Source organism: Oncorhynchus masou, chromosome 24 (assembly GCF_036934945.1).
Source record: "Oncorhynchus masou masou isolate Uvic2021 chromosome 24, UVic_Omas_1.1, whole genome shotgun sequence".
Lineage (NCBI taxonomy): Eukaryota > Metazoa > Chordata > Actinopteri > Salmoniformes > Salmonidae > Oncorhynchus > Oncorhynchus masou.
In genome coordinates this window covers 116,355,476-116,374,340 of record NC_088235.1, presented here as the reverse complement: position 1 = coordinate 116,374,340, position 18,865 = coordinate 116,355,476, and the positions used below count along the sequence as shown (strand labels likewise).

Here is an 18,865-nt window from a genome sequence, read left to right as displayed (position 1 = left end):
TCTTCTGTAGCCAAGCGCTAGTCTCTTCTGACAATCTCTAGCCAAGCGTTAGTCACTTCTGTAGCCAAGCACTAGTGTCTTCTGACAGCCTCTAGCCAAGCGCTTGTCTCTTCTGTAGCCAAGCACTAGTCTCTTCTGACAATCTCTAGCCAAGCGTTAGTCTCTTCTCTAGCCAAGCACTAGCCTCTTCTGACAGCCTCTAGCCAAGCGCTAGTCTCTTCTGACAGCCTCTAGCCAAGCACTAGCCTCTTCTGACAGCCTCTAGCCAAGCGCTAGTCTCTTCTGTAGTCTCTAGCCAAGCGCTAGTCTCTTCTGACAGCCTCTAGCCAAGCACTAGTCTCTTCTGTAACCAAGCGCTAGTCTCTTCTGACAGCCTCTAGCCAAGCACTAGTCTCTTCTGACAGCCTCTAGCCAAGCGCTAGTCTCTTCTGTAGCCAAGCGCTAGTCTCTTCTGACAGCCTCTAGCCAAGCGCTAGTCTCTTCTGACAGCCTCTAGCCAAGCGCTAGTCTCTTCTGACAGCCTCTAGCCAAGCACTAGTCTCTTCTGACAGCCTCTAGCCAAGCGCTAGTCTCTTCTGTAGCCAAGCACTAGTGTCTTCTGACAGCCTCTAGCCAAGCGCTAGTCTCTTCTGACAGCCTCTAGCCAAGCACTAGTCTCTTCTGACAGCCTCTAGCCAAGCGCTAGTCTCTTCTGTAGCCAAGCGTTAGTCTCTTCTGACAGCCTCTAGCCAAGCGCTAGTCTCTTCTGACAGCCTCTAGCCAAGCGCTAGTCTCTTCTGACAGCCTCTAGCCAAGCACTAGTCTCTTCTGACAGCCTCTAGCCAAGCACTAGTGTATTCTGACAGCCTCTAGCCAAGTGCTAGTCTCTTCTGACAGCCTCTAGCCAAGCACTAGTCTCTTCTGACAGCCTCTAGCCAAGCGCTTGTCTCTTCTGTAGCCAAGCACTAGTCTCTTCTGACAATCTCTAGCCAAGCGTTAGTCTCTTCTCTAGCCAAGCACTAGCCTCTTCTGACAGCCTCTAGCCAAGCGCTAGTCTCTTCTGACATTCTCTAGCCAAGCACTAGCCTCTTCTGACAGCCTCTAGCCAAGCGCTAGTCTCTTCTGTAGCCTCTAGCCAAGCGCTAATCTCTTCTGACAGCCTCTAGCCAAGCACTAGTCTCTTCTGTAGCCAAGCGCTAGTCTCTTCTGACAGCCTCTAGCCAAGCGCTAGTCTCTTCTGACAGCCTCTAGCCAAGCGCTAGTCTCTTCTGACAGCCTCTAGCCAAGCGCTAGTCTCTTCTGACAGCCTCTAGCCAAGCACTAGTCTCTTCTGACAGCCTCTAGCCAAGCGCTAGTCTCTTCTGTAGCCAAGCACTAGTCTCTTCTGACAGTCTCTAGCCAAGCGCTAGTCTCTTCTGACAGCCTCTAGCCAAGCGCTAGTCTCTTCTGACAGCCTCTAGCCAAGCACTAGTCTCTTCTGTAGCCAAGCGCTAATCTCTTCTGACAGCCTCTAGCCAAGCACTAGTCTCTTCTGACAGCCTCTAGCCAAGCGCTAGACTCTTCTGACAGTCTCTAGCCAAGCGCTAGTCTCTTCTGACAGCCTCTAGCCAAGCGCTAGTCTCTTCTGACAGCCTCTAGCCAAGCGCTAGTCTCTTCTGACAGCCTCTAGCCAAGCACTAGTCTCTTCTGACAGCCTCTAGCCAAGCGCTAGTCTCTTCTGTAGCCAAGCGTTAGTCTCTTCTGACAGCCTCTAGCCAAGCGCTAGTCTCTTCTGACAGCCTCTAGCCAAGCGCTAGTCTCTTCTGACAGCCTCTAGCCAAGCACTAGTCTCTTCTGACAGCCTCTAGCCAAGCACTAGTGTATTCTGACAGCCTCTAGCCAAGTGCTAGTCTCTTCTGACAGCCTCTAGCCAAGCACTAGTCTCTTCTGACAGCCTCTAGCCAAGCGCTTGTCTCTTCTGTAGCCAAGCACTAGTCTCTTCTGACAATCTCTAGCCAAGCGTTAGTCTCTTCTCTAGCCAAGCACTAGCCTCTTCTGACAGCCTCTAGCCAAGCGCTAGTCTCTTCTGACATTCTCTAGCCAAGCACTAGCCTCTTCTGACAGCCTCTAGCCAAGCGCTAGTCTCTTCTGTAGCCTCTAGCCAAGCGCTAATCTCTTCTGACAGCCTCTAGCCAAGCACTAGTCTCTTCTGTAGCCAAGCGCTAGTCTCTTCTGACAGCCTCTAGCCAAGCGCTAGTCTCTTCTGACAGCCTCTAGCCAAGCGCTAGTCTCTTCTGACAGCCTCTAGCCAAGCGCTAGTCTCTTCTGACAGCCTCTAGCCAAGCACTAGTCTCTTCTGACAGCCTCTAGCCAAGCGCTAGTCTCTTCTGTAGCCAAGCACTAGTCTCTTCTGACAGTCTCTAGCCAAGCGCTAGTCTCTTCTGACAGCCTCTAGCCAAGCGCTAGTCTCTTCTGACAGCCTCTAGCCAAGCACTAGTCTCTTCTGTAGCCAAGCGCTAATCTCTTCTGACAGCCTCTAGCCAAGCACTAGTCTCTTCTGACAGCCTCTAGCCAAGCGCTAGACTCTTCTGACAGTCTCTAGCCAAGCGCTAGTCTCTTCTGACAGCCTCTAGCCAAGCGCTAGTCTCTTCTGACAGCCTCTAGCCAAGCGCTAGTCTCTTCTGACAGCCTCTAGCCAAGCGCTAGTCTCTTCTGACAGCCTCTAGCCAAGCACTAGTCTCTTCTGACAGCCTCTAGCCAAGCGCTAGTCTCTTCTGTAGCCAAGCACTAGTGTCTTCTGACAGCCTCTAGCCAAGCGCTAGTCTCTTCTGACAGCCTCTAGCCAAGCACTAGTCTCTTCTGACAGCCTCTAGCCAAGCGCTAGTCTCTTCTGACAGCCTCTAGCCAAGCGCTAGTCTCTTCTGACAGCCTCTAGCCAAGCACTAGTCTCTTCTGACAGCCTCTAGCCAAGCACTAGTGTATTCTGACAGCCTCTAGCCAAGTGCTAGTCTCTTCTGACAGCCTCTAGCCAAGCACTAGTCTCTTCTGACAGCCTCTAGCCAAGCGCTTGTCTCTTCTGTAGCCAAGCACTAGTCTCTTCTGACAATCTCTAGCCAAGCGTTAGTCTCTTCTCTAGCCAAGCACTAGCCTCTTCTGACAGCCTCTAGCCAAGCGCTAGTCTCTTCTGACATTCTCTAGCCAAGCACTAGCCTCTTCTGACAGCCTCTAGCCAAGCGCTAGTCTCTTCTGTAGCCTCTAGCCAAGCGCTAATCTCTTCTGACAGCCTCTAGCCAAGCACTAGTCTCTTCTGTAGCCAAGCGCTAGTCTCTTCTGACAGCCTCTAGCCAAGCGCTAGTCTCTTCTGACAGCCTCTAGCCAAGCGCTAGTCTCTTCTGACAGCCTCTAGCCAAGCGCTAGTCTCTTCTGACAGCCTCTAGCCAAGCACTAGTCTCTTCTGACAGCCTCTAGCCAAGCGCTAGTCTCTTCTGTAGCCAAGCACTAGTCTCTTCTGACAGTCTCTGGCCAAGCGCTAGTCTCTTCTGACAGCCTCTAGCCAAGCGCTAGTCTCTTCTGACAGCCTCTAGCCAAGCACTAGTCTCTTCTGTAGCCAAGCGCTAGTCTCTTCTGACAGCCTCTAGCCAAGCACTAGTCTCTTCTGACAGCCTCTAGCCAAGCGCTAGACTCTTCTGACAGTCTCTAGCCAAGCGCTAGTCTCTTCTGACAGCCTCTAGCCAAGCGCTAGTCTCTTCTGACAGCCTCTAGCCAAGCGCTAGTCTCTTCTGACAGCCTCTAGCCAAGCGCTAGTCTCTTCTGACAGCCTCTAGCCAAGCACTAGTGTCTTCTGACAGCCTCTAGCCAAGCACTAGTGTCTTCTGACAGCCTCTAGCCAAGCGCTAGTCTCTTCTGACAGCCTATAGCCAAGCGCTAGTCTCTTCTGACAGCCTCTAGCCAAGCGCTAGTCTCTTCTGACAGCCTCTAGCCAAGCACTAGTCTCTTCTGACAGCCTCTAGCCAAGCGCTAGTCTCTTCTGACAGCCTCTAGCCAAGCGCTAGTCTCTTCTGTAGCCTCTAGCCAAGTGTTAGTCTCTTCTGACAGCCTCTAGCCAAGCGTTAGTCTCTTCTGTAGCCAAGCACTAGTGTCTTCTGACAGCCTCTAACCAAGCGCTAGTCTCTTCTGACAGCCTCTAGCCAAGCGCTAGTCTCTTCTGACAGCCTCTAGCCAAGCACTAGTGTCTTCTGACAGCCTCTAGCCAAGCGCTAGTCTCTTCTGACAGCCTCTAGCCAAGCGCTAGTCTCTTCTGACAGCCTCTAGCCAAGCACTAGTGTCTTCTGACAGCCTCTAACCAAGCGCTAGTCTCTTCTGACAGCCTCTAGCCAAGCACTAGTCTCTTCTGACAGCCTCTAGCCAAGCGCTAGTCTCTTCTGTAGCCAAGCACTAGTGTCTTCTGACAGCCTCTAGCCAAGCGCTAGTCTCTTCTGACAGCCTCTAGCCAAGCACTAGTCTCTTCTGACAGCCTCTAGCCAAGCGCTAGTCTCTTCTGTAGCCAAGCGCTAGTCTCTTCTGACAGTCTCTAACCAAGCGCTAGTCTCTTCTGACAGCCTCTAGCCAAGCACTAGTCTCTTCTGACAGCCTCTAGCCAAGCGCTAGTCTCTTCTGTAGCCAAGCGCTAGTCTCTTCTGACAATCTCTAGCCAAGCGTTAGTCACTTCTGTAGCCAAGCACTAGTGTCTTCTGACAGCCTCTAGCCAAGCGCTTGTCTCTTCTGTAGCCAAGCACTAGTCTCTTCTGACAATCTCTAGCCAAGCGTTAGTCTCTTCTCTAGCCAAGCACTAGCCTCTTCTGACAGCCTCTAGCCAAGCGCTAGTCTCTTCTGACAGCCTCTAGCCAAGCACTAGCCTCTTCTGACAGCCTCTAGCCAAGCGCTAGTCTCTTCTGTAGTCTCTAGCCAAGCGCTAGTCTCTTCTGACAGCCTCTAGCCAAGCACTAGTCTCTTCTGTAACCAAGCGCTAGTCTCTTCTGACAGCCTCTAGCCAAGCACTAGTCTCTTCTGACAGCCTCTAGCCAAGCGCTAGTCTCTTCTGTAGCCAAGCGCTAGTCTCTTCTGACAGCCTCTAGCCAAGCGCTAGTCTCTTCTGACAGCCTCTAGCCAAGCGCTAGTCTCTTCTGACAGCCTCTAGCCAAGCACTAGTCTCTTCTGACAGCCTCTAGCCAAGCGCTAGTCTCTTCTGTAGCCAAGCACTAGTGTCTTCTGACAGCCTCTAGCCAAGCGCTAGTCTCTTCTGACAGCCTCTAGCCAAGCACTAGTCTCTTCTGACAGCCTCTAGCCAAGCGCTAGTCTCTTCTGTAGCCAAGCGTTAGTCTCTTCTGACAGCCTCTAGCCAAGCGCTAGTCTCTTCTGACAGCCTCTAGCCAAGCGCTAGTCTCTTCTGACAGCCTCTAGCCAAGCACTAGTCTCTTCTGACAGCCTCTAGCCAAGCACTAGTGTATTCTGACAGCCTCTAGCCAAGTGCTAGTCTCTTCTGACAGCCTCTAGCCAAGCACTAGTCTCTTCTGACAGCCTCTAGCCAAGCGCTTGTCTCTTCTGTAGCCAAGCACTAGTCTCTTCTGACAATCTCTAGCCAAGCGTTAGTCTCTTCTCTAGCCAAGCACTAGCCTCTTCTGACAGCCTCTAGCCAAGCGCTAGTCTCTTCTGACATTCTCTAGCCAAGCACTAGCCTCTTCTGACAGCCTCTAGCCAAGCGCTAGTCTCTTCTGTAGCCTCTAGCCAAGCGCTAATCTCTTCTGACAGCCTCTAGCCAAGCACTAGTCTCTTCTGTAGCCAAGCGCTAGTCTCTTCTGACAGCCTCTAGCCAAGCGCTAGTCTCTTCTGACAGCCTCTAGCCAAGCGCTAGTCTCTTCTGACAGCCTCTAGCCAAGCGCTAGTCTCTTCTGACAGCCTCTAGCCAAGCACTAGTCTCTTCTGACAGCCTCTAGCCAAGCGCTAGTCTCTTCTGTAGCCAAGCACTAGTCTCTTCTGACAGTCTCTAGCCAAGCGCTAGTCTCTTCTGACAGCCTCTAGCCAAGCGCTAGTCTCTTCTGACAGCCTCTAGCCAAGCACTAGTCTCTTCTGTAGCCAAGCGCTAATCTCTTCTGACAGCCTCTAGCCAAGCACTAGTCTCTTCTGACAGCCTCTAGCCAAGCGCTAGACTCTTCTGACAGTCTCTAGCCAAGCGCTAGTCTCTTCTGACAGCCTCTAGCCAAGCGCTAGTCTCTTCTGACAGCCTCTAGCCAAGCGCTAGTCTCTTCTGACAGCCTCTAGCCAAGCGCTAGTCTCTTCTGACAGCCTCTAGCCAAGCACTAGTCTCTTCTGACAGCCTCTAGCCAAGCGCTAGTCTCTTCTGTAGCCAAGCACTAGTGTCTTCTGACAGCCTCTAGCCAAGCGCTAGTCTCTTCTGACAGCCTCTAGCCAAGCACTAGTCTCTTCTGACAGCCTCTAGCCAAGCGCTAGTCTCTTCTGACAGCCTCTAGCCAAGCGCTAGTCTCTTCTGACAGCCTCTAGCCAAGCACTAGTCTCTTCTGACAGCCTCTAGCCAAGCACTAGTGTATTCTGACAGCCTCTAGCCAAGTGCTAGTCTCTTCTGACAGCCTCTAGCCAAGCACTAGTCTCTTCTGACAGCCTCTAGCCAAGCGCTTGTCTCTTCTGTAGCCAAGCACTAGTCTCTTCTGACAATCTCTAGCCAAGCGTTAGTCTCTTCTCTAGCCAAGCACTAGCCTCTTCTGACAGCCTCTAGCCAAGCGCTAGTCTCTTCTGACATTCTCTAGCCAAGCACTAGCCTCTTCTGACAGCCTCTAGCCAAGCGCTAGTCTCTTCTGTAGCCTCTAGCCAAGCGCTAATCTCTTCTGACAGCCTCTAGCCAAGCACTAGTCTCTTCTGTAGCCAAGCGCTAGTCTCTTCTGACAGCCTCTAGCCAAGCGCTAGTCTCTTCTGACAGCCTCTAGCCAAGCGCTAGTCTCTTCTGACAGCCTCTAGCCAAGCGCTAGTCTCTTCTGACAGCCTCTAGCCAAGCACTAGTCTCTTCTGACAGCCTCTAGCCAAGCGCTAGTCTCTTCTGTAGCCAAGCACTAGTCTCTTCTGACAGTCTCTGGCCAAGCGCTAGTCTCTTCTGACAGCCTCTAGCCAAGCGCTAGTCTCTTCTGACAGCCTCTAGCCAAGCACTAGTCTCTTCTGTAGCCAAGCGCTAGTCTCTTCTGACAGCCTCTAGCCAAGCACTAGTCTCTTCTGACAGCCTCTAGCCAAGCGCTAGACTCTTCTGACAGTCTCTAGCCAAGCGCTAGTCTCTTCTGACAGCCTCTAGCCAAGCGCTAGTCTCTTCTGACAGCCTCTAGCCAAGCGCTAGTCTCTTCTGACAGCCTCTAGCCAAGCGCTAGTCTCTTCTGACAGCCTCTAGCCAAGCACTAGTGTCTTCTGACAGCCTCTAGCCAAGCACTAGTGTCTTCTGACAGCCTCTAGCCAAGCGCTAGTCTCTTCTGACAGCCTCTAGCCAAGCGCTAGTCTCTTCTGACAGCCTCTAGCCAAGCGCTAGTCTCTTCTGACAGCCTCTAGCCAAGCACTAGTCTCTTCTGACAGCCTCTAGCCAAGCGCTAGTCTCTTCTGACAGCCTCTAGCCAAGCGCTAGTCTCTTCTGTAGCCTCTAGCCAAGTGTTAGTCTCTTCTGACAGCCTCTAGCCAAGCGTTAGTCTCTTCTGTAGCCAAGCACTAGTGTCTTCTGACAGCCTCTAACCAAGCGCTAGTCTCTTCTGACAGCCTCTAGCCAAGCGCTAGTCTCTTCTGACAGCCTCTAGCCAAGTTTCTTCAGCCAGTCTAGCCAAGCATCTCATCTGACAACCCTATGGGCCCTGGGACTCTTATCTTATTTTTATTTATTTATTTTACCTTTATTTTACTAGATTTTGTACCTTGTCAGCTCTGGGATTAGCAACCTTTCGGTTACTAGTCCAATGCTCTAACCACTAGGCTACACTGCCGCATTCTCCCTTGACAAGACAGGATACCCCGGTATAGTCTTGGTTTTCATCCCAAATGGCACTGTATTCCCTTTATAGTGCATGACTTTTGACCAGGGCCCATAGGACACAATATAGGGGATAGTGTGCCATTTGGGATTTAGCTTGTTCAAATCTGTACAGCACTGAACTTACAACAGCACTTACAGGGCTGTACAGTGGCTTGCAAAAGTATTCATCCCCTTTGAAATTTTTCCTATTTTGTTGCTTTACAACCTGGAATTAAAATGGATTTATGGGGGGGGTTATATTATTTGATTTACACAACATGCCTACCACTTTGAAGATGCAAAAGATATTTTATTGTGAAACAAACAAGAAATAAGACAAAAAAAAGAACTTGAGTGTACATAATTATTCACCCCCCCAAAGTCAATATTTTGTAGATCCACCTTTTGCAGCAATTACAGCTGCAAGTCTCTCAGGGTATGTCTCTATAAGCTTGGCACATCGAGCCACTGGGATTTTTGCACATTCTTCAAGGCAAAACTGCTCCAGCTCCTTCAAGTTGGATGGGTTCCGCTGGTGTACAGCAATCTTTAAGTCATACCACAGATTCTCAATTGGATTTAGGTCTGTGCATTGACAAGGCCATTTCAAGAGATTTAAATGTTTTCTGTTAAACCACTCGAGTGTTGCTTTAGCAGCATACTTAGGGTCATTATCCTGCTGGAAGGTGAACCGCCGTCCCAGGCTCACATCTCTGGAAGACTGACACAGGTTTCCTTCGAGAATTTCCCTGTATTTCGCGCCATCTATCATTCTTTAATTCTAACCAGTTTCCCTGCCAATGAACAACATCCCCACAGCATGATGCTGCCACCACCATGCTTCACTGTGGGGATGGTGTTCTCGGCGTGATGAGAGGTGTTGGGTTTGCGCTAGACATAGCATTTTCCCTGATGGCCAAAAAGCTCAAGTTTAGTCTCATCTGACCAGAGTACCTTCTTCCATATGTTTGGGGAGTCTCCCACATGCCTTTTGGCGAACACCAAACGTGTTTGCTTATTTTGTTCTTTAAAGAATGGCTTTTTTATGGCCACTCTTCCGTAAAGCCCAGCTCTGTGGAGTGTAAGGCTTAAAGTGGTCCTATGGACAGATACTCCAATCTCCTCTGTGGAGCTTTGCAGCTTTTTCAGTGTTCTCTTTGTTGCCTCTCTGATTAATGCCCTCCTTGTCTGGTCCGTGAGTTTTGGTGCGTGGCCCTCTCTTGACAGGTTTGTTGTGGTGCCATATTCTTTACATTTTTTAACAATGGATTTAACGGTGCTCCGTGAGATGTTCAAAGTTTCAGATATTGTTTTATAACCCAACCCTGATCTGTACTTCTCCACAACTTTGTCCCTGACCTGTTTGGAGAGCTCCTTGGTCTTCATGGTGCCGCTTGCTTGGTGGTGCCCCTTGCTTAGTGGTGTTGCAGACTCTGGGGCCTTTCAGAACAGGTGTATGGATACTGAGATCGTGTGACACTTAGATTGCACACAGGTGGATTTTATTTAACTTATTATGTGACTTCTGAAGGTAATTGGTTGCACCAGATCTTATTTAGGGGCTTCATAGCAGAGGGTGTGAATACATATACACTTTTATTTATTTATTAATTTCACTTCATCAATTTAGACTATATTCTGTATGTCCATTTCATGAAATTAAAATAAAAATCCATTAAAATTACAGGTTGTAATGCAACAAAACAGGAAAAACACCAAGGGGGATGAATACATTTGCAAGGCACTTTAGGACTAATTGGTTTAGAGAGCAGAGAGAATGCTTGGAGCAAGTGATTGGTTAATTTACAAAGTCACATGACATATCAAATGTTTTTTTGTCACATACAACAAGTGAAGACCTTACCATGAAATGCTGACTTACAAGCCCTTTACCAACAGTTGAAGAGTTAAGAAAACATTCAAATTTAATCTGATCACCAACAACAACGAGACAGCCTAGAAGGTCAGAGAACTGGCAGTGTGGTGCCAGGACAACAACCTCTCCCGCAATGTGAGCAAGACAAAGGAGCTGATCGTGGACTACATGAAAAGGTGGGCCAAACAGGCCTCCATTAACATCAATGGAGCTGTAGTGGAGCGGGTCGAGAGTTTCAAGTTCCATGGCGTCCACATCACCAACAAACTATCCTGTCCAAACACACCAAGACAGTCGTGAAGAGGGCACAACAACACCTATTCCCCCTTTGGAGAAAAGATTTGGCATGGTTCCCCATATCCTCAAAACGTTCTACAGCTGCACCATCGAGAGCACCCTGACCAGTCACCGCCTGGTATGGCAACTGTTCAACATCTAACCATAAGGCGTTACAGAGGGTAATGTACATCACTGGGGCCAAGCTTCCTGCAATCCAGTACCAGGCGGTGTCAAAAGAGAGCCCATAAAATGGTCAGAGACTCCAATCACACAAGTCATAGACTGTTTTCTCTGCTACCGCAGGTCAAGCGGTACCAGAGCGCCAAGTCTAGGTCCAAGAGGCTCCTTAACAGCTTCTACCCCCAAGCCATAAGACTGCTGAATAATTACCACCGGGCTATTACATCGACCCCCCTCCATTTGTTTTGTACACTGCTGTTAATTATCTATGCATAGTCACTTTAACCCAACCTACATGTACAAATTACCTCGACTAACATGTACCCCCGCACATTGACTCGGTTTCCTGTACCCCGTGTATATAGCTTCGTTATTGTCCTGTCGTTTTATTGTGTTAGTTTTTATATTTTACTTTAGTTTATTGAGTAAATATTTTCTTAACTCTATTTCTTGAACTGCATTGTTAGTTAAGGGCTTGTATGTCGGCGCATATGACAAATAACATTTGATTTGAAGAACACACACACACGCACACACACGCACACACACACACACAGACACGCACACACAGACACACACACAGACACACACACACACACACACACACACACACACACACACACGCACACACACACACAGACACACGCACACACACACACGCACGCACAGACACACACAGACACACAGACACACACACACACACACAGACACACAGACACACACACACAGACACACACACACACACAGACACACACACAGACACACAAATACATCACCACGGTCACCTCCAGACCAAGCTCAACCACCATGTCTTTGTCCCAAATAGCATCCTATTCACTATTCACAGAGTAGTGCACTAAATAGGGAAAAAAGCCATTTGGGGCACAGCCCTAGTTGATGCCAGAAGGATCGGGAACTCCAAATGCACTACATGAATCTCTACATGCCATCAGTTCAACATCATCATGTCTGTTAGCTGCATGAGAGATCATTCATAAGACTGGTGACCAACAGTGTATATGACTTTCGATAATTGCTTGAACGAGCTCACATTTGAAACACATGAAAGCCAGTGTCATTTTTTAAAATGGTTAAATAATTGAACAGTGCATCAGAAGTACTTTGCTACTGTGATTCATGAAATGCCGAGTCGGTTGATGGAGTATTTTTTTAAATCTGAAAATATACTTTTGTTGTTCGCTAGCCTAGCTGGTTAGCTAGCTCTCAGTCTCATTGACCACCAAATGTTGCTAATGCTAGCTAGCCACTTAAGACAACTTGCTTTCTTGAAATGTATGTTAGCCACTTTATTATACAACCCCCATCTGCTATAAACATCAGGACACAATTTGAGAGCACTAGTTAGCTCCAAAAGTGATTAGAAGCTCTGACTGCATGCTGACAGTACATTCAAAGCCATTCAGTGGCTAAAAACACCACAAACATAAGTTTACCAGCTTCTCGTGAAGCAATTTCAATGGCAGTGCACCACAACATACCTGAGAGTTTCCTGATTAGCTAGTCTGTGTTTAATTTAATTACGTATGAAAAACACAGTGTGAGATCAATATGAGGGGATTTGGCCAGTGGTTCGTTGGGGGAAATGTTGTCCAAGGTTGTAACAGTATTACATCCCAGAGAAATAGAAGTGCAGTGAATGTAAGTAACCCAATCTATGTTCCTCTACCTGTTAGCTCCGAGGGTGTTGTCAGCAATAATCATATGCACATAGAATTGAATTCCACTGCTTCTACTGAAACTGTCTGCCTCAGGAAGAAGCCCACTGTGGACAGCCCACTCAGTACCATTGACTCAAATGTAAATGTCCCTGACATGTCTACCTGTGATCAGCCTCTCAGAATAGCACAAAACCCAGAAAATAACTTAAAATAGCCCATATTAACATATGTAGTCTGAGAAACAAAGGTTTAATAACATCACCTTCATATTCTTCCCATCTCTGAAACACATTTTCCTTTTGATGATTCAGTAGTAGCTATACATGGTTACAGAATATATAGGAAAGATAGACATGCAAATGGAGGAGGTGTTGCCATGTACTGTATTCATGTTAGGCTGAGAGAGGATTTCCTGTTAGATGCTGTAGCAGTATAGCAGCTCGAGGTTTCATCTACCTAAAGCCTATGCTTCCAGCTATGGACCGGAATGCACCCACCAAGCAACTCACTGTTCGAACTGACAAATTCCCCATGGAGAGATGATGAATTGAATGATTGCATGACTGAGAGGGATGAGGCAAAGGGAATAGCAAATAGGTCTGACAACACAGTAGACCTGCAAACATACTGGGAACTGAGAAATCATGTGACCAAACTGAAGAAAAAGAAGAGAAGAAACTGTATTATGAAGTAAAGATCAATGATATAAAGAATGATAGTAAACTCTTTGGGAGGACATTAAATTATGTTTTGGGCAGAACAGATCAGTCAGATTCATCCTTCATTGAGGCCAATGGCTCATTCATAACAAAACCCTTTGATATTCCCAACTACTTGAAGTTGACAAGATTAGCAAACGTATGTGTGACATGCAGACAACATACGCTGAACCTTCATATTCATGTAAAACAGACCAAATAATGAAAGACAAGCGCTGTAGTTTTCTGTTCCACAAAGTGGATGTGGAAGAGGTCATTTTTAAAATATATATAAATAAGAACAAGCCACCTGGTACTGACAACCTGGATGGTAAATACCCGAGGTTGGTAGCAGAATACATTGCGTCTCCTGTTTGCCACATCTTTAATCTATGCCTAGAAGATGGAGTGTGCTCTCAGGCCTGGAGGGTGACAAAGGTCAATCTGCTGTCCAAAAATAGCAGAGCACCCCTTTAATGGTTCAAACAGCCGACTAATCAGAGCACCCCTTTAATGGTTCAAACAGCCGACCAATCAGAGCACCCCTTTAATGGTTCAAACAGCTGACCAAACAGAGCACCCCTTTAATGGTTCAAACAGCCGACCAATCAGAGCACCCCTTTCATGGTTCAAACAGCCGACCAATCAGAGCACCCCTTTAATGGTTCAAACAGCCGACCAATCAGAGCACCCCTTTAATGGTTCAAACAGCCGACCAATCAGCCCACTGTGGACAGCCCACTCAGTACCATTGACTCAAATGTAAATGTCCCTGACATGTCTACCTACCTGTGATCAGCCTCTCAGAATAGCACAAAACCCAGAAAATAACTTAAAATAGCCCATATTAACATATGTAGTCTGAGAAACAAAGGTTTAATAACATCACCTTCATATTCTTCCCATCTCTGAAACACATTTTCCTTTTGATGATTCAGTAGTAGCTATACATGGTTACAGAATATATAGGACAGATAGACATGCAAACTGTTGGGAAAAATAGTGTTTGACCAAATACAATGTTATTTTACAGAACACATATTAACAACAGACTTTCTGCTGAAAGGGAAGGGCACTCAACATGCTCGGCACTGAAAGAAATTGACAGTAAGAAGATTGTGGGAGCTGTTCTGTTAGACTTCCTTTTGATGTCATGGATCAAAACCTATTGCTGAAAAAAATAGGTGTTATGGATTTCCAACCTCTGCCTTATCATGGAATGAGAGTTACTCCACTACAGCTCCATTGATGTTAATGGAGGCCTGTTCGGCCCGCAGTGCATTCTTTTCTTTTTTGAATTTTACCCCCCAATTTTGTGGTATCCAATTGTTAGTTTTTACTATCTTGTCTCATCACTACAACTCCCGTACGGCTCGGGAGAGCCATGCGTCCTCTGAAACACAACCCAACCAAGCCGCACCAAACACTGTGCACTCAGCATGCACTGCGCCCGGCCCGCCACAGGAGTCGCTAGTGCACGATGAGACAAGGATATCCCTACCGGCCAAACCTTCCCTAACCCGGACGACGCTAGGCCAATTGTGCATTGCCCCACGGACCTCCCAGTCGCGGCCGGCTGTGACAGAGCCTGGGCTCGAACCCAGAGTCTCTGGTGGCACAGCGATGCAGTGCCTTAGACCACTGCGCCACCCGGGAGGCATGAGAGTTACCTTTCTAATAGAACACAGAGCGTTTTCTTTAATGGAAGCCTCTCTAATGCAAATTGTGTTGAATGTGGCGTACCGCAGGGAAGCCGGCTTGGACCATTATTGTTATGTGTTAACTAATGACCTTCCACAGAACCTGACTTTCACACTTTCACAGCATTGGGACAGAGGTACAGACTCACAGGAGAAGCATCACGTGTGTGTGTGTGTGTGTGTGTGTGTGTGTGTGTGTGTGTGTGTGTGTGTGTGTGTGTGTGTGTGTGTGTGTGTGTGTGTGTGTGTGTGTGTGTTAATAGCAGATCCGTAATGCCAGACGTGTTTACTGAGGAGTCTTATTAACTTACAACTTCCAAACTTCAGAGGACAGGCGTGGGCATCCATGGGGAAGTCCTCTAACTGCATGGGGCATTCTGCTGAGATGGTTAACCTGGAGAGACATCAGAGATTAGAAATTATATTGTGATCGTGATTCCATTACATTTATTAACCTTTCTGGCGCAGGGTTTCCGCTAGCGACCCACAACGACAACATCCGGTGAAATTGCAGAGCGCCAGATTCAAAATACAGAAATAGTCATGATAAACATTCATAAAAAATACAAGTGTTTTACATCGGCTAAAAGATTAACTTCTTGTTAATCCAGCCAGTTTGTCAGATTTCAAAAAGGCTTTACGGCGAAAGCATACCATGCAATTATCTGAGGACAGCGCCCCGCATACAAAACCATGAAAAACATTTTCCAACCAAACAGATGCATCACGAAAGTCAGAAATAGCGATAAAATAAATTAAATAAAATTAATTGCTTACCTTTGAAGAACTTCATCTTTCCGCAATCCCAAAGGTCTCAGTAACACAACGAATGTTTTGTTTTTTTCCCGATAAAGTCCTTCTTTATATCCCAAAATTGTCCGTTTGTTTGGCGCATTTGATTCAGAAATACACTGGTTCCAACTCGCCTAACATGCCTACAAAGGATCTAATAAGTTATCTGTAAACTTGGTCCAAACATTTCAAACAACATTTCTAAACCAACCTCAGGTACCCTAAAATGTAAATAAATTGATAACATTTAAGACGGAATAAACTGTTTCCAATACCGGAGGAAAACAATAAGGAGCGCACTGTCATTCACACGCACCAACAGACTAGAGTCCACCTGAGTGACACTTGGAAAGAAAATTCATGATTCTACAAAAAAAAACATAGAACCATTTCTAAAGACTGTTGACATCTATGGAAGCCATAGGAACTGCAATCTGGGTCCTAATAATTCCGCTTCTCCATTGAAAAGAATTGGAATGACCTCAACAACAACAACAAATCCTGGATGGATTGTCCTCAGGGTTCTGCCTGACAAAATCAGTTCTGTTATACTCACAGACATTATTTTAACAGTTTTAGAAACTTTAGAGTGTTTTCTATCCAATACTACCATGCATACCCTAGCTTCCGGGCCTGAGTAACAGGCAGTTTACTTTGGGCACCCAAACTTCCGAATACTCCCCTCTAAGAAGTTCTAATTAATCATCATATCATCAGTTGCTCAACTCCATTTCACCAATGATTCCATTACTATGTCAGAGCACGGTGTTAATAGACAAATTACCGTGTTACTACAAAACCAGAAGAGCAATTTATGCTTTGACATGATTAACCTAGAGAAGTTACGAGACAACTTCATGATTATTTTACAATACATCATCATCTTCGTCATCACTATTACATTTTTTTATGATAACATTCATCCATTTAGATTTAGATCACATTGTGTGATATTATATAGAAGCAGGAACAAAATCATGCATTATTTGCTATAACAAGAGGTCAAAACATTTACATCATGAAGACTTGAGTCTTCTGTTAATAAGAATATTTAGAGATAACAAAGAGACGTTTGTGCCCTTTACCACTACAAATATAGGGCCCTATGACACTACAAACCAAATATAGGGCCCTATGACACTACAAACCAAATATAGGGCCCTTTGACACTACAAACCAAATATAGGGCCCTATGACACTACAAACCAAATATAGGGCCCTATGACACTACAAACCAAATATAGGGCCCTATGACACTACAAACCAAATATAGGGCCCTATGACACTACAAACCAAATATAGGGCCCTATGACACTACAAACCAAATATAGGGCCCTTTGACACTACAAACCAAATATAGGGCCCTATGACACTACAAACCAAATATAGGGCCCTATGACACTACAAACCAAATATAGGGCCCTATGACACTACAAACCAAATATAGGGCCCTATGACACTACAAACCAAATATAGGGCCCTATGACACTACAAACCAAATATAGGGCCCTTTGACACTACAAACCAAATATAGGGCCCTATGACACTACAAACCAAATATAGGGCCCTATGACACTACAAACCAAATATAGGGCCCTTTGACACTACAAACCAAATATAGGGCCCTTTGACACTACAAACCAAATATAGGGCCCTATGACACTACAAACCAAATATAGGGCCCTATGACACTACAAACCAAATATAGGGCCCTATGACACTACAAACCAAATATAGGGCCCAATGACACTACAAACCAAATATAGGGCCCTATGACACTACAAACCAAATATAGGGCCCTATGACACTACAAACCAAATATAGGGCCCTATGACACTACAAACCAAATATAGGGCCCTTTGACACTACAAACCAAATATAGGGCCCTATGACACTACAAACCAAATATAGGGCCCTATGACACTACAAACCAAATATAGGGCCCTATGACACTACAAACCAAATATAGGGCCCTATGACACTACAAACCAAATATAGGGCCCTATGACACTACAAACCAAATATAGGGCCCTATGACACTACAAACCAAATATAGGGCCCTATGACACTACAAACCAAATATAGGGCCCTATGACACTACAAACCAAATATAGGGCCCTATGACACTACAAACCAAATATAGGGCCCTTTGACACTACAAACCAAATATAGGGCCCTATGACACTACAAACCAAATATAGGGCCCTATGACACTACAAACCAAATATAGGGCCCTATGACACTACAAACCAAATATAGGGCCCTATGACACTACAAACCAAATATAGGGCCCTATGACACTACAAACCAAATATAGGGCCCTATGACACTACAAACCAAATATAGTGCCCTTTGACACTACAAACCAAATATAGGGCCCTATGACACTACAAACCAAATATAGGGCCCTTTGACACTACAAACCAAATATAGGGCCCTATGACACTATAAACCAAATATAGGGCCCTATGACACTACAAACCAAATATAGGGCCCTATGACACTACAAACCAAATATAGGGCCCTATGACACTACAAACCAAATATAGGGCCCTATGACACTACAAACCAAATATAGGGCCCTATGACACTACAAACCAAATATAGGGCCCTATGACACTACAAACCAAATATAGGGCCCTATGACACTACAAACCAAATATAGGGCCCTTTGACACTACAAACCAAATATAGGGCCCTATGACACTATAAACCAAATATAGGGCCCTATGACACTATAAACTAATATAGGGCCCTATGACACTACAAACCAAATATAGGGCCCTATGACACTACAAACCAAATATAGGGCCCTTTGACACTACAAACCAAATATAGGGCCCTATGACACTACAAACCAAATATAGTGCCCTTTGACACTATAAACCAAATATAGGGCCCTATGACACTACAAACCAAATATAGGGCCCTTTGACACTACAAACCAAATATAGGGCCCTATGACACTATAAACCAAATATAGGGCCCTATGACACTACAAACCAAATATAGGGCCCTATGACACTACAAACCAAATATAGGGCCCTATGACACTACAAACCAAATATAGGGCCCTTTGACACTACAAACCAAATATAGGGCCCTATGACACTACAAACCAAATATAGGGCCCTATGACACTATAAACCAAATATAGGGCCCTATGACACTACAAACCAAATATAGGGCCCTATGACACTACAAACCAAATATAGGGCCCTTTGACACTACAAACCAAATATAGGGCCCTATGACACTACAAACCAAATATAGGGCCCTATGACACTACAAACCAAATATAGGGCCCTTTGACACTATAAACCTAATATAGGGCCCTATGACACTATAAACCAAATATAGGGCCCTATGACACTATAAACCAAATATAGGGCCCTTTGACACTATAAAGACTCCACAAGTGGTCTCCTGATGTAGTTTAAGTGTTGTTGTGGACTTACAACATCCAATATTAGTTGGTTTCTATTTTTTTTTTTTAAGTGTGATTTTGAGAGCAAAAACATGAAAACAAATGAGAATAACAGAAAACTGGAGAAAAAAACAACATTTTAGCTAAAATGCAGCTCTTCTCTCTTTTCTCTCTCTCCCTCTTTATCCCTGTCTATCTCTGTCATTTGCTCACTCAATAAATCATAGGTGGATTTGAGTTGGAA

At 46.0% G+C, this 18,865-nt stretch overlaps 1 protein-coding gene across 1 annotated transcript in view; it reads right to left on the bottom strand.

Moving 5' to 3' along the window:
• The window catches only part of LOC135513318 (gamma-aminobutyric acid receptor subunit alpha-5-like), a 98,560-nt gene that overhangs the window by 46,520 nt on the left and 33,175 nt on the right, over nt 1–18,865 (bottom strand). The window contains exon 6 of the mRNA XM_064936234.1: nt 14,714–14,796. Within this exon, the coding sequence (XP_064792306.1) occupies nt 14,714–14,796 (83 nt within the window). The remainder of the gene's footprint in view (nt 1–14,713; nt 14,797–18,865) is intronic.